This window comes from Aquarana catesbeiana, linkage group LG04 (genome assembly GCF_042186555.1).
Source record: "Aquarana catesbeiana isolate 2022-GZ linkage group LG04, ASM4218655v1, whole genome shotgun sequence".
Classification (NCBI taxonomy): domain Eukaryota; kingdom Metazoa; phylum Chordata; class Amphibia; order Anura; family Ranidae; genus Aquarana; species Aquarana catesbeiana.
The window spans coordinates 43,471,089-43,497,904 of NC_133327.1; the positions used below are offsets into that span (position 1 = coordinate 43,471,089).

The window sequence follows — 26,816 nt, forward strand, 5'->3', positions numbered from 1 at the left end:
TGACACAGGGAAAAAGTATTGAGCACACTAACTGAAATGTATTGAATACTTCGTACAAAATTCTTTGTTACTAATGACACCTTAAAATGACTCCTGTATAGAGAAACTAGTCGCATGCATTGCTCAGGTGTGATTCTGGTGTGAAATCTTGAAGGTTCAGTGGGCCTCTTCTATGAACTCTGATCTTCAGTTTTTTCCATAGATTTTCTATTAGATTCAAGTCAGGTGATTGGCTGGGCCATTCTAGCAGCTTTATTTTCTTTCTTTGAAACCAATTGAGAGTTTCCTTGGCTTTGTGTTTGGGATCATTGTGTTGCTGAAATGTCCACCCTCGTTTCATCTTCATCACCTGGTAGATGGCAGCAGATTTTTATCAAGAATGTCTTGGTACATTTCTCCATTCATCCTTCCTTCAATGACATGACATTTGCCAGTATCGTATTCTGAAAGACGGCCCCACATCATGATGTTCCCACCATCAAACGTCACAGTTGGGATGGGGGTGTTTTTGGGGTGATGTGCCATTTGACCTCCAAACATGGTGTGTATTATGGCATCCTAAGAGTTCAATTTTGGTCTCATCTGACCAGACTATCTTCTCCCCGTATTTCACATGATTGTCTAAATGATGTGCAGCAAACTTTAAGGAAGCTTCAGCATGCTTTTTATTCAGCAATGGAGACTCGCATGGTGAATGTGCATACAGGCCATGGTGGCTGACTGCATTACTTATTGTTTGCTTTGAAACAATGCACCTGCTAATTCCAGGCTTTGCTGAAGCTCTCCACAAGTGGTCCCTGGCTCTTGGACAACTCTTCTGATAATTCTTTTCACTCCTCTGTCATAAATCTAGTGAGGAGCATCTGGTTGTGGCCGGTTTATGGTGAAATTATGTTCTTTCCACTTCCTGATTATGGCCCCAACAGTGCTCACTGGAACATTCAGAAATTTAGAAATCCTTCTGTAACCAATGCCATCAGTATGTTTTGCAACAATAAGGTTGCAAAGGTCTTGAGAGAGCACTTTGCTTTTACCCATCGTTTCCCGTTTCCTATGTGGCACCTTTATAGGCCATCAGTTGAAACTGAACCAGCTGATATTAATTTGCACTGACAAGGGGCAGGATTGCTTTCTAATTACTGATAGATTTCAGCTGGTGTCTTGGCTTTCCATGGCTTTTTGCACCTCCCTTTCTTCAAGTGTTCAATAATTTTCCCGTGTAATTCCATTTTATTACACGTAACTTAATTTCTGAACATATTTGTTTTGGTTTCTTTTGTCTGGCTTGCATAGGTTTTTACCGACGTGGTGAAAATGTCATGTCATGTCACTCAGCATAAATGAGTATACCCCAACATATTTGTCAGAAAACCTTTACTTTCCTTTCAGAATCAACATTTTCTATGGGACACTATGCTACAAAATACTCCCACAAATGCGGTCCATTGATTGCAGACAAGATTTGATGATTTCCTCACACAAAAACATATATTTTTCCTAACAAATTAATTCAAGACCATGTTGCAAAAATGAATACATCCCAAAGAAAGTCTTAGGAGAAAAGCTAAATTTTAGACAACAAAATCCTAATTAACAAGAATTCAACTACAGGTGAGTGTAATTATTCATTAAACTGGTGTCCAGCAGACAGTTGATTGCAAAAGGGCGCTATGTAGACCCCTTTCACACTGGAGGCATTTTTAAGGCGCTTTAGCGCTAACAATAGCGCCTGTAAAGCGCCTGAAAAAAGCCTCAGCTGCAATCCCAGTGTGAAAGCCTGAGTGCTTTCACACTGGGGCACTGGGCTGGCAGGGCGTCACAAAAAGTCCTGCATGCAGCTTCTTGGCAGCACTGTAGGAGCAGTGAACCACTCCTAAAGCACCCCTGCCCATAGAAATCAATGGGCAGAGCTACCGGCAAAGCGCCGCTGCAGCGGCGTTTTGAACCCTTTTTCGGCCACTAGCGGGGGTTAAAACCGCCTCGCTAGTGGCTGAATAGCGCCGCTAAAACGGCGCTAAAAATAGTGCCGCTTTAGCGCCGACGCCCGGCAATGTGAAAGAGCTCTTAGAGAAATGTCACAAGGCCTGAGAAAGAAAATAATTTCTTTACACAAGAAAGGTGAAGGCTACAAGAAGATCAGCAAAGCTTTACTTATCAGGCCGGTTCACACTGGTGCGACATATGTTCCGACTTTGGGAGCACATGTCGCATGATGTGTACAACTCAATGGTTCCTATTTAGAAAAGGTTCCTGCACTACTTTGGTCCATTTTAAGCCCATTCAATATAATTGAAGTTGGATCCTCGTCCTAACCATCCAACTTGTGACATCTGCAGTCAGAATACTGTAGCAAAAGTGATACAAACATCAAAGATGGAACTGTAACCATCTCACAGAGACATGCAGCAGGCCATACACGGAAGTTAACACCTCAACAGGATCGTCTTCTGATGAGAACAGTTGAAGGAAATTGCCATGCAAGTTCACTGCAGTTAGCTAAAGTAGAAAGCCAAACTGGAGTGGTTGTTTCCCGTGACACAATACGGCACACACTGCAAAGGAATGGCATGCATGGGTGTCGTCAAAGGAAGCCTCTTCTAAAGCCCATGCACAAAAAAGCCTGCCTAGAACTTCCCAGGGCCCATGCTGAAAAAGAAGACGACTACTGGGACTCTGTACTCTGGAATGATGAGACCAAGATAAATGTTTTTGGAACTGATGGCTTCAAAACTGTATGGCGTCGCAAAAGTGAAGAGTACAAAGAAAAATGCATGGTGCCTACAGTGAAACATGGTGTGTCCTCCTGTGGGGCTGTATGAGTGCTGCTGGTGTCAGGGAGCTGCATTCCATTGCCGGTATCAAGAATTCACAGTTGTACTGCCCTATATTGAAAGAGAAAATGCTACCATCACTCCGTGCCCTTGGTCGTCTTGTACTTTTCCAACATGACAATGATCCAAAACACACATCTAAGGCCACTGTTGCATTTCTGAAGAACAGTGTGAAAGGGATTCAGTGGCCAAGTAGGACTCCTGATCTGAACCCAATCGAACACCTATGGGGAATTCTGAAGACACAAGTTGAGCATCACTCTCCATCCAGGCTCTAAAAGAGGTCGTTCTTGAAAAATGGAAAAAGATAGATGTTGCAATATGTCACCAACATGTTCATTCCATGCCTAGAAGACTTGATGCTGTTCTTACAAAGCATGGAGGTCAAACAAAATACTAGATGGAGTAGTTTTTGTTCTAGTTCTATAAAACTCAGTTTTGTCAAAATTTTGGAAATCGTTCTTGTGTTTATTGAGATATTGATTAAAATCGTACTTTTCAAAAGAGGTGTACTTATTTATGCGAAGGACTGTGTATATATATATATATATATATATATATACACACACACACAGTCCTTCGCATAAATAAGTACACCTCTTTTGAAAAGTACGATTTTAATCAATATCTCAATAAACTTCAGCTTGTTCAATTAAGCTTTGACAAAAAAAAAACAAACAAACCTGGAAGCCGATTAGTTTCTATGCAGAGCTACACCAGGTTTTGCACTCTCCAGTTTTAGTGAATCCATCCCACAGTGTATATTATATATACATACTTTTCTATGTATTTTTTTTATAAACTTTACATGTAGTTATAGAAATTGACTTCTATTCAAAGTCACTATAAAACTAAACATTATGAAGTAGAACAAAAAAAAAAAAAAACACAGGCCATTGCATAACAAGCCTGTGTAATACGTATCTATATTGCAGAAGATAGACAAGGAAGGACCTCCAGTGGACAGTCTAAGAACTACACCCAAGTACATCCAAAGCTGTGCTTGCTTTGTTAAATCAACACAGCAGGTAACTTACTATGGCCTCATGCCCACGGGCGTTTTTACAGCTGCGTTTAGAAGCTTTTTTTTAGAGCTTAAAAATGCCTCTCTTTTTATTCAATGGCTTCATACCCACACAGCCGTTTTTAAGCTCTAAAAAAAAAAAACAAAAAAACAAAAAAAACAGGACCAGCGTGTTCGTGCTGAGGCTCCAGCGCTAGAGCTGTAAAAACGCCAGACACCGGTAAAAGCTGTTAAAGGCGGCTTAACGCTGTATACAGAGCATTAAGCCTCGTCAGGAATTTCTCTGCCTCTATTCAAAATCAATGGTTCCCTATGGGATCCCATTGATTTGAATAGAAGTCGGATCATGATGATCCGACTTGCAGTGCAACTCGTGTGCTGAGAATCTTGAAAGGGAACCCCCCGCCAAAATTAAAAAAATGGCGTGGGGTTCCCCTCAGGGCAATATCAGACAATTTTAAGGGGAACCCCAACGCCACAAAAAAAATTGCGTGGGGTCCCCACTAAAATCCAGAGCCTTATTCGAGCACGTAGCCCGGTAGGTCAGGAAAGGGGGGGTGAGGGCGACCGAATGCCCCCCCCCCCCGGACCATACCAGGCCACATGCCCTCAACATGGGGGGGGGGTGCTTAGGGGCAGCAGGGACCCTGCACCCCCCCCCCCACCCCAAAGTACCTTGTCCCTATGTTGATGAGGACAAGAGCCTCTTCCTGACAACCCTGGTCGTTGGTTGTCGGAGTCTGCGGGCGGGGGGCTTATCGGAATCTGGATCCCAGATCCCGGCCCCCCCCATCCTATGTGAATGAGTATGGGGTACCACCCATTCACCTAAAAAAGTGTAAAAAATAAACGCAGTACACAGGTTTTTAAAGTATTTTATTAAGGCAGCTCCGGCATCTCTTCCGATTTCTTCTCCCTATTCTGGTGGCGTAAACAGTGTAAATTTGCTGTCCCCTCAAAAAAACTCAACACACAGCCATTAATGTCTAAACCGCTGGCAACAATAGTGAGTACATCCCTAAGTGAAAATGTACAAATTGGGCCCAATTAGCCATTTTCCCTCCCCGATGACATGTGACTCATTGGTGTTACAAGGTCTCAGGTGTGACTGGGGAGCAGGTGTGTTAAATTTGGTGTTATCGCTCTCATTCTCACATACTGGTCACTGGGAGATCAACATGGAACCTCATGGCAAAGAACTCTCTGAGGATCTGAAAAAAAAAAATTGTTGCTCTACATAACGATGGCCTAGGCTATAAGAAGATTGCCAAGACCCTGAAAATGAGCTGCAGCACGGTGGCCAAGACCGTACAGTGGTTTGGCTGCACAACCAGGAAACGCCAGGGATCTCTGTGAATGCGATATGTTATCCGAACCACAGACATCCGCCTCCATTAGTTAGGGGATATCCTCGTGAGCTTTGTTGGATCGCTTCAGGGCATTCACGGGACCTGTTCCTTCCTATCCATTTGCAACTGTTCTAAACTTGCACTCCAGCTACATGAGATTGAATTTTTGAACATCCCGAATTATATGAATGTATTTGTGAAGTGCAGCTCAGCAATATCCAGGGCCTGACGTTTCGTTCATTGACTTGCACTATTGATCTTAAACACAGATTTACATGGAACAGCACGCCTTCTTGTAACCCCTGAAGAAGGAAATATATATGTCAAAAAATCCCTCTCTTGCTTTCCGAAACATGTTGGGTATCTAGGCATACACACCCTACCAGCCTGACCTCCAGTCTTGATCTGCAGTGTGTCCCAAGATTAGCGGCTGTCCCATTCTATAGTCAGATGTTTTATTCTATTGTTTTTAGGCAATTTTTGTACATTTATATTGTATTTTGTATTCTTTGTATAAATAAAATGTATTTACATATTTTACTTCATCCTTGGGGTACCCTATTTACACATTTCTCTGTGCCCGCAATATCCCTTGGGCCAAATCCTTTTTCCATTCAGCGATTTAACAGGCCAGGTTCCACTCAGAACAGGCCTCACCATGGTCAACCAAAGAAGTTGAGTGCACGTGCTCAGCGCCATATCCAAAGGTTGTCTTTGGGAAATAGATGTATGAGTGCTGCCAGCATTGCTGCAGAGGTTGAAGGGGTTGGGGGTCAGCCTGTCAGTGCTCAGACCATACGCCGCACACTGCATCAAATTGGTCTGCATGGCTGTCATCCCAGAAGGAAGCCTCTTCTAAAGATGATGCACAAGAAAGCCTGCAAACAGTTTGCTGAAGACAAACAGACTAAGCACATGGATTACTGGAACCGTGTCCTGTGGTCTTACGAGACCAATATAAACTTATTTGGTTCAGATGGTGTCGAGTGTGTGTGGTGGCAACCAGGTGAGGAGTACAAAGACAATTGTGTCTTGCCTACAGTCAATCATGGTGGTGGGAGTGTCATGGTCTGGGGCTGCATGAGTGCTGCCTGCACTGGGGAGCTACAGTTAATTGAGGGAACCAAGAATGCCAACATGTACTGTGACATACTGAAGCAGAGCATGACCCCCTCCCTTCAGAGACTGGGCTGCAGGGCGGTATTCCAACACAACGACCCCAAACACCTCCAAGATGACCACTGCCTTACTAAAGAAGCTGAGGGTAAAGGTGATGGACTGGTCAAGCATGTCTCCAGACCTAAACCCTATTGAGCATCTGTGGGACATCCTCAAATGGAAGGTGGAGGAGCGCAAGGTCTCTAACATCCACCAGCTCTGTGATGTTGTCATGGAGGAGTGGAAGAGGACTCCAGTGACAACCTGTGAAGCTCTGGTGAACTCCATGCCCAAGAGGGTTAAGGCAGTGCTGGAAAATAATGGTGGCCACACAAAATATTGACACTTTTGGGCCCAATTTGGAAATTCTCACTTAGGGGTGTACTCACTTTTGTTGCCAGCGGTTTAGACATTAATGGCTGTGTGTTGAGTTATTTTGAGGGGACAGCAAATTTACACTGTTATACAAGCTGTACACTCACTACTTTACATTGTAGCAAAGTGTCATTTCTTCAGTGTTGTCACATGAAAAGATATAATAAAATATTTACAAATACGTGAGGGGTGTACTCACTTTTGTCAGATACTGTATATATTTTTTTAAACGCCTGTCCTCCCGTGCAAAAGCAAACACGCATATGTAGGTGTTCTCATGTTATAGTGAGAGCAATAATTCTAGCACCTGTTTAACTCTAAACTGGTAACCTGTAAAAGTATATGTAGATTTAAGTACTGTAGTTTGGAACTGTTCCACGAACGTGCACAATTTTAAAGTGTGACATGTTAGGTATCCAATTACCTGGCACAATATCATCTTTATATTTTACCAAACAAACAATTGGAGAATTTATATTGTGTTTTTGCGCATTAAAATTCACTAAAGTGTATTTTTTTTCCAAAAGAATTGCCTTTGAAAAACCGCTGCGCAAAGACTACGTGACAAACAATTGAAACACCCACCATTTTATTCTCTAGGGCCACTGCTTAAAAAAATATATAATGTTTGGCGGTTTTAAGTACTTTTCTAGCAAAAAAAAAAATGTTTACAAATAGGAGGGAAGTGTCAGGCCGGGTGTAGAAGTGGTTAAAAAGTTTTGACAGGATTTGTGGTAAAATAAAACAAAAGAGACAGTGCTGATATTCCATGATTAACACTTTAATACCCATCTTGCTTATTGACTGCACCCAAGCATGGCATGAAGCAAGTTAAAGGCAAGTCATTGTCCGCAGGTTTCAGGGATGTTCTCCTTGGTGATCAAAGAGAAAAAAAAAAAAAAAATTGTGCATTCAAACGACAGCTATAAAAATATTTCCTTATTTTTTTGGAGATCTTCAAGGTTGTCAGATAGAAAGAACTAAAAGTTTAAAACGAACAGCTCAGCTAAGTGTGGTAGTGGTGACGGGGAGCGGAGTGTCCATCCTGCATAGCAGCCAGTCCTTAGAGCGCAGATGGGTTTGTGATTTGAGCAATGTTCTGGCGCTGAACGAACCTGCAGGCTACCTCAGTATTGTTCCACAGACGGGGGATAATCCTCCAAATCCTCCAGGTAACAGAACAGGTTTAGAGAAGCAGACATAATCCATTTCAGGGTGGGAGGATGTTCCCGCTATCCCATGTAAGCCACCGCTGATGAATCAGGCTGGAGCTGTAAGTAAACGCTGGATGGAGATTTAACGGAGAGGCTCCCGTTATTTTTGCATTGAGAAAAAGGGTCCCCATCGCTACGGGACAATGTTACATGAACTCGTCAGAGTCATTGCCATCCTGCCAGAAGATAAAGTAGAGGGATTAGAGAGAACATATAACTAGAATGTGGTTACAGAACAATTGCATTTAACTCTGAACTCCGCGATCGGAAAATATTGTCTTAATACAAGAGACTTGTTGTATTCTTACCTGAACCTCGGTGTGCTCTGTGTATGTCTTCCAGATCTGTACAGTGACCCAGTATGAAATTTTACCCCCTTCCTGTAATAAGGACTGGTCACTTCTGCTCTCTCCTCTCTGATTGGTCTTGTATCCGCCCCCCCCCCCCCCCCCCACACCCCTGTATTTTTCTACCAGAAGCCTGTAGAGCCCTGGCACCCAACCCTCTGCAATCTGTAGTGGGAACATTGATTAGAGTAATAGCATTGATCTCTACTAGCCTCATGTAACATGTTCCCAGTTTTGTATTCTATTCTGCAGCATATCTACAGCCAAAAATGTAGCATGTCTCCACTCTTAGACCCTCATTTCCTCTATTAGGTGTGCAGTTTATGGAAGTCCTCACAAGCATTACATATATTGAACATTATGTGTGGCCCTTTGGTGATGTCAGGGAACACATTTGAGGCCCTTTAGCTCACTGGCATCCACTGCTGTGGAGGATAGGGCCTTCTAGAACCTGCCCGCAGTTCTGCTTTCTTTACAGATTGCGTTCTGCACAGCGATGAGGTGCCTGCTCATTTTATAAGAAAATATCTGGGTTTACAAAGGCATTTGATATAAAGTGAATTTATATACTTTGTGGCAATTGAACAATACAGTACATGTAAATGAAAGTATGTGCATCCCAAGCTTGAGTATATGTAAAACAACCCATTCAGTTTAAAAGAGAAATGAAAGGCAATATATATATATATATACACATATATATATATATATATATATATATATATATTATACATTATACACACACACACATATATATATATATATATATATATATAGATAGATAGATGTGTGTGTGTGTGTATAATTTTATATTATATATATATATATATATATATATATATAAATATAAACCACATTATACATAACACCCCCCCCCCCCCCTTTGTTTTACAATTGATAACATTTGCTCAGATGCATTAAGAGCTCAGAGAGGTGGGGGTGGAGAAACAGCAGTACACTGCCTACAAGGAAAGGCTGTACATGAGGGGTGTGTCAGGACAAGTCTGATCAATGGAGGAGAGCAGGCTGAGTTTTAAGCACAGCTAAAGAACTAACCATGGTGTGCTCTCCTGCTTAGTTTGTTCAGTTTTTTTTTTTAACAGGAAAGCAGAGAGGCTGACAAGAACACCAGGGATATTACACAAAGGAAGCAATACATAGAGAACAGAACACTTTCTCATACAAGTACATGTTAAAGCAGGCACATATTGAAATATCGAAAATTGGCTGTTCGGTCCATTCAGGGAACACCCGAATTTGCAGGATATTATCAGGATATTCGCCAGGTGTTCGCCCCTCCGAATGCCCTGCAATGCACTGTGCACTGCACGGTGCATTCTGGGCAAAGCTTTGGGGGGGTGTCCCCCCCAGTCCATACCAGACCAGATTTTAAGAGAAGCCCCACGCAAAAATAAAAAAAAAAAAAAAGAAACGGCGTGGGTTCTATACATGCTACAGAGGAACCACTTTACAGGCAGACTAAAGGGACCCCCAGGCACTATATTGAAAGGATTTTTTTTATTGTTACACTTTAAACATCATTAAAGTGATTGTAAAGCTACGTTTTTTTTAATTGTTTAAAATAACAAACATATCATACTTGCCTCCACTGTGCAGTTCGTTTTGCACAGAGTGGCCATTAAGGTGAAAAAATATGAGGGTTTACAAAACTTTGATACATGTCCCCCAGGGCAGTACCCAGACCCCCATACCCCTTTTATGACCAATTACTTGCATATAAGCCTTCAAAATGGGCACTTTTGATTTCTCATTTTCGGCTCCCATAGACTTTAATGGAGTTCGCTGTTCAGGGCAGAACTTTTTCCCTTTTTGGGGGTTCTGTTGCGAACCGAAGGGGGGGGTGGCTGTTTGGCCCAACTCTATCAGGAATATGAAAATGTTGGGGTAACATTTTTTTCAGCTTGAAGCTGAAATCAGAACTGAACACTGTTTGAATACAAGAGCCATGTTCCTTTTTGTTCTTGAATTTTGGGGGCCACGCATAACAAATAGCAAAACTTGCTATCTGCTCTCTGTTGGACACCACAGTTCCCACTATTCTTGCATTTCACAACTCATTCATAAAATTCAGGACACTGTATTGAGCCCGAGGGTGCAGGAACCAGTCCAATTCTATAATTAAAACAATTCACGTGAATGGCCTTTTATCCTCTCTGCCTATTTTTTTTTCCATTAATAAAAAAAAAAAAAAAAAAAAAAAAAAAAAAAAAAAAGGCTTTGCTTGCTTTGAAGTCTTGGTTCAAGACATGCGCCAAGCACATTTGTAAAACAAAATGCCAAGCTTCATAAATATACTGTGAGCAAAGAAGAAAATCCGGACAGCCGCACACCAAGAAAATATAATCCAAAAGACTTCCTTTATTGTAAAATCAGGAACATATCGTGTACAGGACACTATGGACAGAGCGTACAGGCAATCAGCTAACGCGTTTCGCACTTATGCCAAGTGCTTACTCATGAGTAAGCACTTGGCATAAGTGCGAAACGCGTTAGCTGATTGCCTGTACGCTCTGTCCATAGTGTCCTGTACACGATATGTTCCTGATTTTACAATTAAGGAAGTCTTTTGGATTATATTTTCCTGGTGTGCGGCTGTCCGGATTTTCTTCTTTGCTCACAGCTTCAATCAGCATTAGCCAGCACCTGGGGCTCTTTACCTCTGGAGAGCAACATTCAGTCCATACCTGGTTCAGATCTGCACTAGTGCGGGGAAAACATTTGTATTTCATAAATATACTGGCTTATCTTTTTTTCAAAGCAGTAGTAAGGCCACACTACTGCTTTAAAAATGGGCCAGTTAGTGTATTTTGTGTATTTCTTCCACGATCTGTACAGTAATCTAGCATGCAACAACTCCTGCACTTGCCTCTGTGCAGGCAATTCCAGTAATAAAGACCAGCCACTGATGCTATCTCTCCTTCTGCAGAGTGACAGGTCATTAATTTTTATGCAGACAGCCTATTGTAGATAACCCAGTTTTTATATTTTAGGCCAGCCCAGAGTTAAAAAAAAACAAAAAAAAAAACAAAAAAAAAAACATTTGTGTGTGTGTACACAACCCAGATTCTAAAACAATTGGGACGCTGTGTAAAATATACATAAAACTGAAAGCATTGATTTGCAAATCTCATAAACCCATATGTTATTCACAAAAGAAAACATCAAATGTATAAAAGTGATAAAAATGTACCATTTTAAGTAAAAAAAAATAAACGGATTTTTAAAACAGCTTACCTGTAAAATCCGTTTCTTTGAGTACATCACAGGACACAGAGCACCATAATAATTACTATGTGGGTTATACGCTTACCTTCAGGTGATTGGACACTGGCAACCAATAGTAAGACGGTTCCTCCCATATAACCCCTCCTATACAGGAAGTGCCTCAGTTTTGTAGCAAGCAATGACGATCCCAAAAAAAGAGGGGAGGGACCTCTGTGTCCCGTGATGTACTCAAAGAAAAGGATTTTACAGGTAAGCTGTTTTAAAAATCCGTTTTTCTTTATCATACATCACGGGACACAGAGCACCATAATAATGACTATGTGGGATGTCCTAAAGCAATGCAACTGAGGGGGGGGGGGGGGGGGAACACATCATCCCTAAGCCCAACAGGCCTGAGATTATAAAGCGGCCTGCAACACGCTGTGGCCAAAAACAGTCTCGTTTTGAGATCTCATATCCACCTGGTAAAACCTGGTGAACGTATGAACTGAAGACCAAACGGCTGCTTTGCAAACCTGAGCCATAGACACCTGCTGGCGTACTGCCCATGATGCACTAACCCCTCTAGTGGAGTGTGCTCTTAAATCGCGGGGTGGAAACCTGTGCTTTAATCCATACGCCTGGACAATAGTCTGGCGAATCCACCTGGATATAGTTGAACTTGTTGCCGGCTGTCCTTTTTTTAGGACCCTCAGGCAAGACAAAAAGGCAGTCAGTTTTCCGAAAAGGAGCTGACACTTCCAAGTAAACTTTTATCGCTCTCACCACATCCAGTGAGTGAAGCGTCTTTTCCTCCCTAGTTTTAGGGTTTGGAAAAAAGGAAGGTAAAAAGATATCCTGATTCAAATGAAATTTGGGCACTACCTTCGGTAAAAAATCCGGACGAGGTCGCATGACCACTCTGTCCTGATGAAGAACCATAAAAGGTTCCTTGCAAGAAAGGGCGGCCAATTCGGACACCCTTCTAGCCGATGTTATAGCCACTAGGAAAACTAATTTCCTGGTCAATAGGACAAACGGAATATGCCTAATAGGTTCAAAGGGCTGACTCTGTAAGGCTGAAAGTACCAAATTTAGGTCCCACGGGCATAAAGGCGGTTTAAGCGGTGGCCTCAGGTGCGTTACTTCTTTGACAAAGGTCCGCACCAAAGAATGGGATGCAATTGGCCTCTGGAAAAAAACAGATAAGGCCGAAATCTGTCCCTTAATTGTCCCTAAAGCGAGCTGCAAGTCTACTCCTGTTTGGAGAAAAGCGAGAACTCTTCCAATCGTATACTTACGAGGGTTCCATTTCCTTTTCTCACACCAAGAAATGTATGACTTCCATACTCTGTAATAGATAGCTCTAGAAACTGATTTTCTAGCATTTATCAAAGTGGACAAGACCAAACCCATAATACCACGGTCTTTCAATAGTCTGGTCTCAATAGCCAGCCCATCAAATTCAGCGACCGTAAAGAAGGATGGAATATGGGCCCTTTAGACAACAGGTCTGGGCGGCAAGGGTGGACCAACGGTTTCCCTACTGCCAACTTCACAATCTCCGAGTACCATGATCTCCTGGGCCACGCTGGGGCCACTAAGATCACTGGCTTCCGTTCCTCCCGTATTCTGCGTAGTAAGTGCGGCAGAATCTGGATTGGAGGAAAGGCATATATCAGAGAATACTGATCCCAAGGAACCACTAATGCATCTATCCCGACAGCCAGCAGATCCTTGGTCCTGGATACAAACCTGTCCAGTTTGGCATTGAATCTGGATGCCAGCAGATCCACATCTGGGGTCCCCCAGTATTGGCAGATCTGTAGAAACACCTCGGGATGCAGGGACCATTCCCCTGGTAACAATTTCTGGCGACTCAGGAAGTCCGCCTGCCAGTTGTCTACCCCCGGGATAAACACTGCCGAGAGAAAAGGCACATGTTTTTCTGCCCAGGTTAGAATATGATCTACCTCTTTGGGCTGCCCGACTCCTGGTACCTCCCCTCGTGGTTGATATATGCCACTACTGTGGAGTTGTCAAGACTGGACTCTGACAGGAAGCCCTCGCAACATGGACGTCCTGAATCGCAGGGCCAGACGAGCTGCCCGAATCTCTAGTAGATTGATGGGCAGAGTCCTCTCTGGCTGGGACCATACTCCCTGAACAGATGCTTCCTCTAGGACTGCTCCCCAGACGAGAAGACTGGCATCCTTGGTTACCACTTTCCAGGCTACAGGTGGGAAAGACTTCCCCCTTTTTAAATTGCTGGTTCTTAACCACCAAGAGAGGTTCCATAGAACCTGTGCAGATAGTACCATAGGCTGATCCAGGGTTTGAACTGACTTGTCCCAGGTTTTTAGAATACTGTTCTGGAACACTCTGGAGTGGAACTGTGCATATGACACTGCGCTGAAAGATGACACCATCTTGCCCAGTAATCTCATGCACAGCCGAATAGAAGGGGTTAGTTCTTTTTTCACCTTCTGTACAAGTTCCACTATGGAGGCGACCTTTAAGGGCGGAAGGAACACTTTTTCTTGGGCGGTGTCCAAGACCAGACCCAGATACACCAAGGCTTGGGTCGAACAAAGAGCCGACTTGTCCAAATTTAGTACCCAACCTAGGCGTTGTAAGACGCGCACTGTACTTGACACGTTTAGAATTAGTGTAGGGCGAGAGCATTCCCTTAGAAGTAGATCATCCAGATATCCTATTATGGAGACTCCTTGAGATCTTAGGGAAGCCAACACTGGGGCCAGAACCTTTGTGAAGACCCTGGGGGCCGTGGCTAGACTGAAAGGTAACGCCACAAACTGGAAATGACTGCCCTCTACATCGAAGCGAAAAAATTTTGTGGGGAAGACCAAAGATCGGCACATGAAGGTACGCATCCTTGATATCTATGGATGCTAAATAGTCTCCTCTTCTCAGGGACCTTATGACCGAGCGAACCGACTCCATGCGGAAGGATCAGACGTCTACAAAGAAGTTGAGAGCCTTGAGGTAAAAAATGGGCCTTACCTCCCTATTTGGTTTCGGCATGGTGAATAGGTTTGAGTAAAACCCCTTGAATCTTTCCTCGTGCGGGACCTTTACAATTACCCCCTGCATCAGCAGATGGTGTAAAGCTAGGAATAGGCATCTTCTTTTCTCTGGATCCACCTGGACCCTTGAATGTAGAAAACGGTTCGGGGGAACCTCCCGGAACTCTATTTTGTAACCGTTCTTTACAGTGGAAATGACCCATCTGTCTTGAACCAGTTCCTCCCAGGCCTCCCCAAACAGCCGAAGCCTGCCCCCCCCCACCCGTGAGAGCAGGGGCGCCCCTTCACAAGGTAGACTTGGAGTTGGGCTTGGGTGGCTTTTGGGCCCAGGGTTTTTTTCTGACCCTGAGGTCTTTTAAACCCCGACGGCTGAGGCTGTCGATAACGCTCTTACCTCCTGAGATCTTTTGGATATATTTATCCAGATCATCGCCAAACAGGCACTCTCAATGAAAAGGAAAGGCAGCAAGTAGCCTTTTAACATGGTGTCTCAGCAGACCAGTTCTTTAGCCACAATACTCGGCGCATATGAACTGACAACAACGCAAAACGAGACATCTGTTGGATTGAGTCTTTTAAAGCGTCTACCGCAAAACACAAGGCATGAGGGATCTCTGATAGCTCCTCAGCAGATTCCCCCTGGGGAGGTATGTTCTTTACTACCCTCCTAAAGCGATCCTTTAGGGATTGACAAATCCCAGTAGCCGCAATAGCAGGCTGAACTGCTGCACTGGCAACTGAAAAGGAGGCCTTTAATAAGGACTCTAGCTTTTTATCAGCCGGATCCTTGAAACTGGACAGGTTAAATTCTTATTCACAGAAGATATGGCAGCGTCCATCAAGGGTGTGCTCCCATTTCTTCCTAAACTTTTCCTCCATAGGGTATAACACAGAAAACCTTTTGGGAGGTAAGTATATCCTGTCAGGATGTTCCCAGTCCACAAAAATTACCTGCTCCAGTAAAGGATGCAAGGGAAATGCTTGGGAAATTTGTTTAGGTCGCAAAGATCCCAAAGTAGAACAAGAGAGTGCAGACTCCTGAGCCGGAGGTAACTTAAACCCAATTCGTACCATCTCCATTAGAGATTGGATAAACAATTTTTGGGAATGGGAGGCTGACATTGGTTCTTCAGAGTCAGAATCCTCATCCAAGGAATCCTCAGCCTCCCCCTGGTCCCTTAAGACCAATTCCTCCGGATCCTCTGCCCATTCTGGTTCCAAGTTACCTGGACCCATCTGGCTATAAGAGTCCTGGGGCCCCAGTGACTCACCACTTGGCCCAGGCTCAGGGGAGGGAGATCTATTGCGCTTCCTTCCCCCCTGTGTTACAGAAGCAATCATGCCAGCTATCTTGCCTTCCAGGCCTGCTAAGGTAGATGCCAAATCATCCTTAGTAACATAAGCCGAGGCAGGTACATCGGTATTGGCTACTATGCCTGACAAGTGCAATGGCTCAGCCAGGTCAGGACCTGCAGGTCCTCCAGTAGAGACTGAGGCCGCATCAGTATGGGGTTGGTCTCCTGCTATTTGTGGAGGGACCTTTACCCCTGGGCTTGCCTTGTTCCCTGTTGCTCGTCTTTTGGAAGACTTATATTGCAGCCATAACCGACAATCACGCTAGGTCTTATTTTCGGGGAAGCAGGGTGTATATATATAATGAAGCCCCAACGGGGAGTACTCACCATCCCAAGCAGCAGGGCCTGTCTTGCCAGGCCCAATCTTCCCCCATCACGGCGGGTAGCGCCCCTAGGGACCTTCAGGGACCGGGACCCCCATACATTGGGGTCCACACCCCTGGACCTGTAAAGCACCCTTTGTGGTTTCCTTGGGCAAGGTTGACCAGGAATACCAACTTTCAACAAGGGTCCAGCGCCTAAAAAGGACACATTACAAGCAATACCTCGTTCTTGAGCCGAGGTTCGGGTACCATCCACTTTAGCTTAGTAAGCCATCCGAATGGATCCGATTATAACGTCCTCAATGGGACATTTCTTTGAAGAAACTGAAGAGCTTCAACAGCCATGACCATCACCTTCAAGACACTGGCGAAAAAACTGAGGCACTTCCTGTATAGGAGGGGTTATATGGGAGGAACCGTCTTACTATTGGTTGCCAGTGTCCAATCACCTGAAGGTAAGCATATAAACCACATAGTCATTATTATGGTGCTCTGTGTCCCGTGATGTATGATAAAGAAAAAGTATTTTTGAAATTGATGTCAGCAACACGTCTCAAAAAAGTCTGGACAGGGCCGTATTTATCACAGTGTAGCCGTGTTTACCACATCCCCTCTTCTTTCAACACTCTGTAAACATCTGAGACCAAACTGGTGGTGTTTTGGGGGGAAACGTTGTCTCATTTTTGCCTGATATAGGATTCTAACTGCTCAAAAGTCCTGGGTCTTCTTTGTCGTACTTTCTGTTTCAAGATTCACCAAATATTTTTAATTGGTGAAAAGTCTGGCGGCAGGCCAGTTAAGCACCTGGACTCTTCTACTACGAAGCCATGCTGTTGTCATATATGCAGTATGAAGTTACCAGTGTCTTGCTAAAACATACAAGGCCTTCACTGAAAAAGACGTTGTCTGGATGGGAGCATATGCTGCTTTAAAACTTTAATCTATCACTCAGCATTGATGGTGCCTTTCAAGATGTCCAAGCTGCAAATTCCACACACACACACTAATGCGCCCTCATACCATAAGAGATACAGGCTTTTGAACTGAGTGCTGATAACAAGTGGGAAGGTTCCTCCCCTCTTTAGGCTGAAGGACGCAGTGCCCATGATTACCAATTAGAATGTCAAATTTCAATTCAGACCACAGAACAGTTTTTTACTTTGCAACAGACCATTTTAAATGAGCAAAGACAGCAGCAGTTCTGGGTCATGTTCAGATATGGCTTCTTCGCATGATGAAGCTTTACCTTGCATCTTTGGATGGCACTAAGAACTGTGTTCACAGACAGTGATTTTTGGAAGTATTCCTGAGCCCATGCAGTGATGTCCATCACGGAATCATGCTTGTTTTTAATGCCTTCTGAGGACCGAGGATCACAGGCATTCAATATAGTGTTTCGGCCTTGGGCACAGAGATTTCTACAGATTCTCTGAATCTTTTGATATTATGTACTGTAGATGATGATATATTTAACCCCTTCAGATCCACGCTATCGCCGAATGACAGCTACAGCGCGGACCTACTTTGCAGGGGCCAAGCCCCACCCCTGAAAAACAACCCCACACAATAATTCCGCCTCCACCAAATGATTTGGACCAGTGCACAAAGCAAGGTCCATAAAGACATGAAGATATTGCCCAGAGCATGCACAGTTTGGAGGAGATTGATCCAAAGCCTCCTGGGATGCTTGACATCAGTATACCTGAAGTTTTTGCGGGGGGACATCATTCTCGCCTTTGCGAGAAACCCGGAAGTGCTGGGCCAGGACCTGTCATAGATTGGGATGAAGGTCTGTTTTAACATGTACAAGAGAAAACAGCAATGTGATTTTAAACAGTATAAAATACCGCGCTGATAAATTAAACTACCAAAAAGCAGCAGCATACATTGCGATAACACAAAAGAGTCTATGGAGTAGGGAAAGCTGTGCTAAAAATTAAAAAAAAAAGTGTCCATTGTGTCCAAAAAAAAGTGTCCAAAACATGAGGTCCTTGGGCACAGACAAACACACATGGATTTCTTCAGAACAACAAAAGGATTCTAAAGGAGAAGAGTCCTAAATAAAGCAATTGACATTGGTCAGAAATATACAAGGGATAGATGGAAGTGCACACCGAAAGCCACTCAGTTTCAAGTATGACAGGAAGGCTTCAACTCCATCACCTCCAGAACCACACCCTCTAATTGACGTTTGTTGATGACGAAACGCGTCTGGAGGAAGGCACGTAGTGACGTCACCACGCGATCGGAGGACGGGCTCCGTTTTTGTATGCCGGCCGGCTCTTTTACATGCGATGTTATCGCCACCTTATTGTAAGTGCATTAATCGATTATATTAAAACTGTTTGGAATTTATTACACTATGGCCAGTTCTCTTTTCTTCTGGGCAATTTACTGAGTATATGGATGCCGGACGCGGGTCCTAGTGAGTGATCTTCAACATCCGAATACTGTTCCTATTGTGGTCATCAGCAAGTTTAGAGGCCTTGGCTGGGCTATAGCCACTTGCCTTTTTAAGCTTGGCATCTGGTAAGCTCAATCTACAGCTACGGTAGTCGGGCACTTTACTTGTGTGTGCACACTGCGGTGTTATTATGACACCTCATGTTTTCAATGGACACTTTTATTTTTAGTACTGTGATTTTATTTGCGTAATGTAAAAAATAGAGTGGTGCATGCTGGGATTCCGCTTTAAGCAGAAATTATCTGAAAATTCAAAGAAAAGCCTCGGCTTATTGTTTTGCCAACCTTATTTTGGACTGTTTTCCAGTAGGATCAGTGAAATCCCCTTCTTCCTGTTGCAAGAGCTGAGTCACTACCACAGAGCCTGCCAGTCCATCCATTATGGTATAGAAGGACGTAGCTGTAAGTGGTTCCGTCACTTATGCTGAGTAAAGTAAACCCATCATAATAAATGGATTAGTAATACAAAAAACTGCTCTTTTCACATAATTGAACTGAGCCTTTTAGGAGTTCTGATACCATTTCTTGTTTACATTTTCTTGAGCATGTAGATATTAACTAGCCAGCTTAAGAGGAGAAACTGGAACCAAGATTCAATGATAACTACTTTACAGGTGGCTTTGTAAATAGACGTCCTCCCTTTTGCACGTTCCCCTGGCAGGGCACGCTGTGATCACCGAGTCAATGAGATCCCGGCCCCTTACCACGTAATCAGCTGTCGGCCAATGACAGCTGATCACGTGATGTAAACAGAAGATCGGTAATCATTTTTTTCTCTCCTCACGCTGACAGCGTGAGGTGCAAAAAAAGCCGATCACCGGCTTCTGTGCTTCCACCAGTGCCATTTATCGATGCCCACGAGCGCTACCCATCAATGCCCACCAGTGGTGCCAGTGTCACCTACAAGTGCCAGCTATTAGTACCCTTCAGTGCCACCTATCAATGCCCTTCAGTGCCGCCCATCAGTGCCACCTATCAGTGCCCACAAATGCCACCTATCAGTGTCCACCAGTGCCGCCTATCAGTGCAGCCTATTGGTGCTGCCTCATCAGCGTACATCAATGAAGGAGAAAATGTACCTGTTTGTAAAATTTAATAACAAAATATAAAAACGGTTTTGTATTTTTTTTTTTTTTAATTTCGGTCTTTAATTTTTTTTTAACAAAAAAATAAAAAACCCAGAGGTGATCAAATACCACCAAAAGAAAGCTCTATTTGTGGGAAAAAAAAATATAAAAATTTAATTTGGGTACAGTGTTGTATGACCGTGCAATTGTTCAAAGAGTGATAGCGCTAAAAGCTGAAAATTGGTCTGGGCAGGATGGGGGTTTAGGTGCCCAGTAAGCAAGTGGTTAAAGTCTTTGCAATTTTATGTTGAGGAACATTATTCTAAAATTTTTGACACAGCTTTTCCCAGATTGGTAAACCTCTGCCCAGCTTTCCTTCTGAGACACTCTGACTCTTTAAAATGCTCTTTTTATACTCAATCATGTTACTGATCTGTTTCCAATTAACCTAATTAGTTGCAAAATGTTCTTCCAGCTATTCCTTGTTAGTACCACTTAAGCTAGCCATACACTGTACAATTTTCTTATTCAATTTCCTTTGGATTTACCTTTTTGAGAAGTATTGCCATCAATTTCAAAATGTACTTATTTTTTCTTAAAATGACACATTTTCTCAGTTTACACATTTTTATAGGTTTCTATTGTGAATAAAATATGGGTTTACAAAAATTCGCAAATCGTTGCATTCCATTTTTATGTAGATTTTACACAACATTCCAACTTTTTATTTATACTTCCAACTTAGCAGGGTACATTGACAGTTTTAAAAAGGCTCCTTATGTAATTTTTTGGGGGACTTTTTGGGGGAAGGAGGGCAGTGTGAGCAGTTGATGTACTGTGAGTGACAGGCTACACTCTAAACATGGGTGTAACCAAACAAGTTACAGCAGGTGAACTTATACTTTAAACTTTGCACTTTTATATTCTCTGATCAGCTCATAAATCAGTGAATCACAAACCGTTTGAAGTGCTATTCTTGAGCTCACTAACCTGATTGGAAGACATGTTTTCTGACTTCATCAATGAGGAGTAACTCCTGTGGAAAGAAGAGCAAGAATGTTATTGCAAATGGCCGAGATTTTTTACAAAGGACTGTAAGGCCTGCGTTAATGAGCTTCAGGCTTGTGTCGTTGGCATCAATTTGACAAAGATCATTCAGAATTCACCGACAAGTGTACTGGCCTGCAGCTAACCTCCTTCTGACCTGCTTCAAGATAGTTTTGCATGCTTATAGGCTTGTATGGGAATGCAAAAGCAGCTTGAAGTGAATAAAAGCCCACTGGTGCCTTACATTTACAGAATTTAGTTGGGTTATTGTGAGCCCTGCAGATAATGACTGGAGAGATATCCAGCCTTTTTACTGTTATCCAGAAATAGGGGTGGTAACTTAACTTGTTCCTAAAGGCGGCCATACATGGATCGAAAATGGGCCAGTTCAGCAGGGACTGGCTGAGATTCAATCCATCTATAGGCAGGCTGGTTGTACTGAAGTTGATCCATCGATCGACTTGGGTACAACCAGCCTGTCAGATTTTTTTATATGTGATTACTGCTGGTGGCTATGGGAACTAGCAGTAATTAGGTTCCACCGATCGGAAAGGCTCCCTACGACAACCACCCCTTCCCCTGGGGTGAAGGAACTCGACTGGCCTGCACAGAGTCCTGACCTCAACTCGATAGAGCACCTTTGGGATGAATTAGAGCGCAGACTGTGAGCCAGGCCTTTTCATCCAACATCAGTGCCTGACCTTACAAATGCTCTTCTGGAAGAATGGCCAAACATTCCGATAGACACACTCCTAAACCTTGTGGACAGCCTCCCCAGAAGAGTTGAAGATGTTATAGCTCCAAAAGGGTGGGCCAACTCAATATTGAACCCTACGGACTAAGACTGGGATACCATTAAAGTTCATGTGCGTGCAAAAGCAAGCGTTACAATACTTTTGACAATATAGTGTATGTTCACTAGCCATATCTCTGCCACCACCAAATCACAGATTGTCTTGTTCTGTATTTAAGTTGTATTTATTCTTTCAATAATGAAATATCTTTAACGGGAAAAAAAAAAAAAAAAAAGTAGGCCCAGTGGTCTGTATACAAAGCCACTACCCTACCTCTTCTCCAGGATATGACTGAAAGTGCCTCCCCTGCCCTGCATCTGATGTTAGCCCCCTGCCCCCTCCTCTAGGATTTAAATAAAAGCGGTACTGCAGATTTATTATTAAATATATCAAATGTGTATACCCCCTATCCTAATTTACCAACAAAAAGGACTCGAAAATCCTAAATGCTTCTGGCTGCCATAGAAGTCATCAGGCTTACAGCCATCCTGATTGCCGTTAGCAGGGGAGTTTTGGGGAGTGGGTTGGGGTTAGCTGAGATAGGAAGGAATAAGGGAGCAAGGGGTGGAGCAGGATGAAGGAGGAGCAAGGGTGAGAACAAAGTAGAACAAGAAAGGAACGAAAGAGATACGGGCCTAGAAAGGAGGAGAAGAAGAGATGAATAAGACAGCAATAGAAAAAGATGAAGGCTTAGGCTGAAAGAGAGCGTGGAGCCTGCGAGTTAGATGGTATACTAACATGGTCCGGAATACCCAAACTAGCTGGGCGCAGAGCATAGGACCACCAGGGATTACACACTTTAAGCAACTTAGCATGAGAGTCATGAAGTATACTGGTCATCTTCTTGTGCAACATGAGGATAGTCAGAATGCTCTTCACCTCTGTAAAACCAACCAAGGTTGTAAGCTTTGCGGCAATGAAGAGGTAGGTAGCTACATTTTATTGATGTGAGAAAAGGCCTGGGAGGGGGCAGTGAAGAAGTGCATGCCGGGCGTCTTTATGGAAGGGTAAATGAAAAAGTGTTGAGAGTAAGCCATAGACCCTGGACCAGAATCCCACCAAATGTGGGCAAGACCACCAAATATGGATCTTGTCTACGCAATGGCCACACCCCCTGAAACATCTATCATTGTATGATGGGTTTGAATGGGCTATACGGGCCGGCACCCAATACCAGAGGAAGAGAACTTTATAGGCTGCTTCCATGGTGACCGCGTTGAAGGAACATTTGGCTACGGATGACCAGGCCCTGCTCCAGTCCTCTAGATCTATAGTGACCTCCAAGTCTCATTCCCATTTAGAAATGTCTGAGTGGGAGTGAAATGAACCCCCCTCATTTAAGGAGTAAACAGAGGAGATGATTCCCCAGGAACCAGGCGAGTGAAGCCAGATATGTTCAAAGGTCTTTGGTTTGAAATGGAAACGAACAGCACGCACTCTTTTTCAGTGCCTTAGCACTAAGCGCAGCAAAGTATATTCTCTGGATACACTGATGTTGGCTCCCATTAATATCCATCATTAGACTGTGTGTTAGTAACACAACCCAGAATTTACAGGGACACTCCAAGAGCCAGGAAATGAAACCCCTGGCAGTGTGCAGTATGGCATTCCAAGGGACATTTGTGCTACTGAACACACAATGCATTTCATAAGACTTTCGCCATCTAGTGGCCACAGGACTAATTTCCTTTAAAAGTGTATCTAAACCAGTGATGGCTAATTTACCTGATGTAGGGAGCCTCAAGTGTGGCCCGTGACATCACCAAAGGGCCACACATGATATTCAGCGAATGTAAAGGGGTCAGAGACTTAAGAAATGTAACAGGAGACAATCAGACTGCACACATGGGCAGAATTAGTGGCTTAGTGGTTAGCATTTCTGCATTGTGGCACGTCTTGGTTCAAATCCCAGCCAGGACACCATCTGCATGGAATTTGCGTGAGTTTCCCCCAGGTACATTGGTTTCCTGCATCCAATTCACATCATAGGAGAGTGTGACCAGCTCTCTATAGAGCTCCAGGGCACACATCTCCAGAGCAGCCGCAGAGCGTACAACAGAAGAGTCCTGTGTGTCTTTGGCTCAGTTTCAGGTCCAAATTCAGACAAAAAGTCGGACCTGACACGGTGAATGGCGACGCACCGGACTCCTGCTGTGCCCCGCGCCGCACACAGTGTGAAACCAGCCTTGTAACACTTTCACATGCAGCCCCCTTTTGTCCCTAACTGCAGGTAACTGCTAGATGTGCAGATACATGTGAACAGGGACAGCTTTGCTTCGTACAGACTAAACTGCTGCAACATTTCGCATACACCTGTGACTCCAACCACTGAATCCACAGTATACCACTGTGAATGAGACCTTAACAAAATGTCAAACGAGATTTCGATTTATCTCTGTCCAAAATAAAGTATACAAAAACATAAAACTTTAACCTTTTGAAAAAATAAAACCACAAACCATTTACGTCTACACAGGGTGTGTATGGGTTTTAAAATGCATTGCATTAAGGCAGCCCATTCAATTCAATAGAATGCTAATGCACCAAAACAGCCTGAAAATCAGACCTGCACCACTTCTTCCAATGCAGCCCACCACAATGCTAATAGTACATTACTGTGTGTTGTGGGGTGCTGCAATGCAAGGGGTTTCTTTTCTGCATTAGGATGCCACTAAAAATAAATGCCAATGCACTAGCAGGGGTTTCCAAACTATGGCCCGCCCCATCATGCCTAGTCATGTCTATGAATGTCAGAGTTTTACAATGCCTCATGGGACGTGTAGTTCTGCAACAGCTGGAGTGTCATAGTTACCGCACAGCATAGGTGTGAATGGTCCCCTAAAGGCTCTCTCGCTTGCTTATTTCACACTACGAGGTGAACAAGGGCATCCTAAGGCCAAGCTCAAGATGCATGCAGTTACAAAGAGTGATGTACCTCAGATCCTCCAGCTCTTTCTTCTTCTTCACCTCTTCCTTCTCTCTCTTCTTTACCTCCTGTATCTGAGCCTTTTTCTCATTCCTCTCCTCCCGATCTCGTGATTCCTTCTCTGCTGCCAAGTCTGGAGAACGTTCAACTTTTGTCTTTTCCAGGCGATTTAGAATCTCGTTCAATTTCTTCTCTACAGTCACAGTTTTCACCTAAGGAATAACACCCAAGCAAAGAAGACATAGTACAAAAAAAAATATGGTAGATGTGGGTTTCTAAAAGTATTGGTTACAACCATCACTTTAAAAATGCACCCATATATGACCGATCCAAGCATTCATTAGATGACACCGATCCAAATGGCTCTGTACCCTGTGATCATTGTGATGACCAATCACGGTGATCACAAATATAAACAAACACTCTAGTGTTTACATTAGAGATCCCTCTTTCCTCCCACGATGGAAGAAGGGAAGTGGGGATTTGTAAAGTAAGATTCATGAATCAAGGGATACTGCCAAAAAAAAAAAAAAAAAAAAAAAAGGGATGGTTTCAGTCCCGACCATACCAAGGGAAATATATACAGTGCATCTGGAAAGTATTCACAGCGCTTCACTTTTTTCACATTTTATGTCACAGCCTTATTCAACAATGGATTAAATTCATTATTCTCCTTAAAATTCTGCAAACAATACCCCATAATGACAACATGAAAGAAGTTTGTTTAAATCTTGGGAAATTTAAAAAAATGAAAAAAAAAAAATCACTAAGTATTCACAGCCTTTACCATGACACTCAAAATTGAGCTCAGGTACATCCTGTTTCCACTGATCATCCTTGAGATGTTTCTACAACTTGATTGGAGTCCACCTGTGGTAAATTCAGTTGATTGGACAGGATCTGGAAAGGCACACACCTGTCTATATAAGGTCCCACAGTTAACAGTGCATGTCAGAGAACAAACCAAGCCATGATGTCCAAGGAATTGTCTATAGACCTCCGAGACAGGATTGTATGGAGGCACAGATCTGGGGAAGGGTACAGAAAATGTACTGCGTCATTGAGGGTCCCAATGAGCACAGTAGCCTCCATCATCTATAATGCAAGATGTTTGGAACCACTAGAACTCTTCCTAGAGTGGGCCGCCTGGCCAAACTGAGCGATCGGGAGAGAAAGGCCTTAGGAAGGTGACCAAGAACCCGATGGTCACTGACAGAGCTCCAGTGTTTCTCTGTGGAGAGAGGAGAATTTTCCAGAAGAACAAGCATCTCTGCAGAACTCCACCAATAAGGCCTGTATAGTAGAGTGGCCAAGGGGAAGCCACTTCTCAGTAAACGGCACATGACAGCCCGCCTGGAGTTTGCCAAAAGGCACCTGAAGGGCTCACAGTACATGAGAAACGAAATTCTCTGGTCTGTTGAAACCAAGATTGAACTCTTTGGCCTGAATGGCAAGGGTCATGTCTGGCGGAAACAAGGCACCGCTCATTACCTGGCCAATACCAACCCTACAGTGAAGCCTGGTGGTGGCAGCATCATGCTGTGGGAGACTAGTCAGGATTGAGGGAAAGATGAATGCAGCAATGTACAGAGACATCCTTGATGAAAACCTGCTCCAGACCGCTCTGGACCTCAGACTAGGGTAAAGATTCATCTTTCAACTAGACAACAATAAGCACACAGCCAAGATAACAAAAGAAATTAAATTGTAAGCTCTTAATCCTCTTGTATTTTATTGTATTGTCTCCCTTTTATATTGTAAAGCGATGTTGGTGCTATATAAATCCTGTATAATAATAATAAGTTGCTACGGGACAACTCTATGAATGTCCTTGAGTGGCCTAGCCAGGGCCCAGACTTGAACATCCCTGGAGAGATCTGAAAATGGCTGTGCACAGATGCTCCCCATCCAACCTGATGGAGCTTGAGAGGTCCTGCAAAGAAGAATGGGAGACTCTGCCCAAAAATAGGTGTGCCAAACTTGTAGCATCATACTCAAAAAGACTTGCGGCTGTAATTGGTACCAAAGGTGCTTCAACAAAAGTATTGAGCAAAGGCTGTGAATACTTATGTACATGGAATTTTTTTCGTTTTTTTATTTTTAATAAATTGGCAAAGATTTCAAAAAAACTTCTTTCACATTGTCATTATGGAGTATTGTTTGTAGAATCTTGAGGAAAATAATGAATTTAATCAATTTTGGAACAAGGCCGTAACATAACAAAATGTGAAAAAAAATTAATACTTTCCGGATGCACTGTATAAAACCATT

General features: G+C 43.4%; 1 protein-coding gene across 3 annotated transcripts in view; it reads right to left on the reverse strand.

Annotated features, from left to right (window-relative positions):
- Positions 1 to 7,497: 7,497 nt before the first annotated feature.
- CCDC25 (coiled-coil domain containing 25) overlaps positions 7,498 to 26,816 on the reverse strand; it is a 37,526-nt gene continuing 18,207 nt past the window's right edge. For all 3 annotated transcript variants that reach the window (XM_073625130.1, XM_073625131.1, XM_073625132.1), the window contains 3 exons: positions 24,555 to 24,757; positions 20,769 to 20,814; positions 7,498 to 8,127 (listed from right to left, as the gene is read on the reverse strand). In XM_073625130.1, the coding sequence (XP_073481231.1) occupies positions 8,098 to 8,127; positions 20,769 to 20,814; positions 24,555 to 24,757 (279 nt within the window). In that variant the 3' untranslated portion in view covers positions 7,498 to 8,097. The remainder of the gene's footprint in view (positions 8,128 to 20,768; positions 20,815 to 24,554; positions 24,758 to 26,816) is intronic.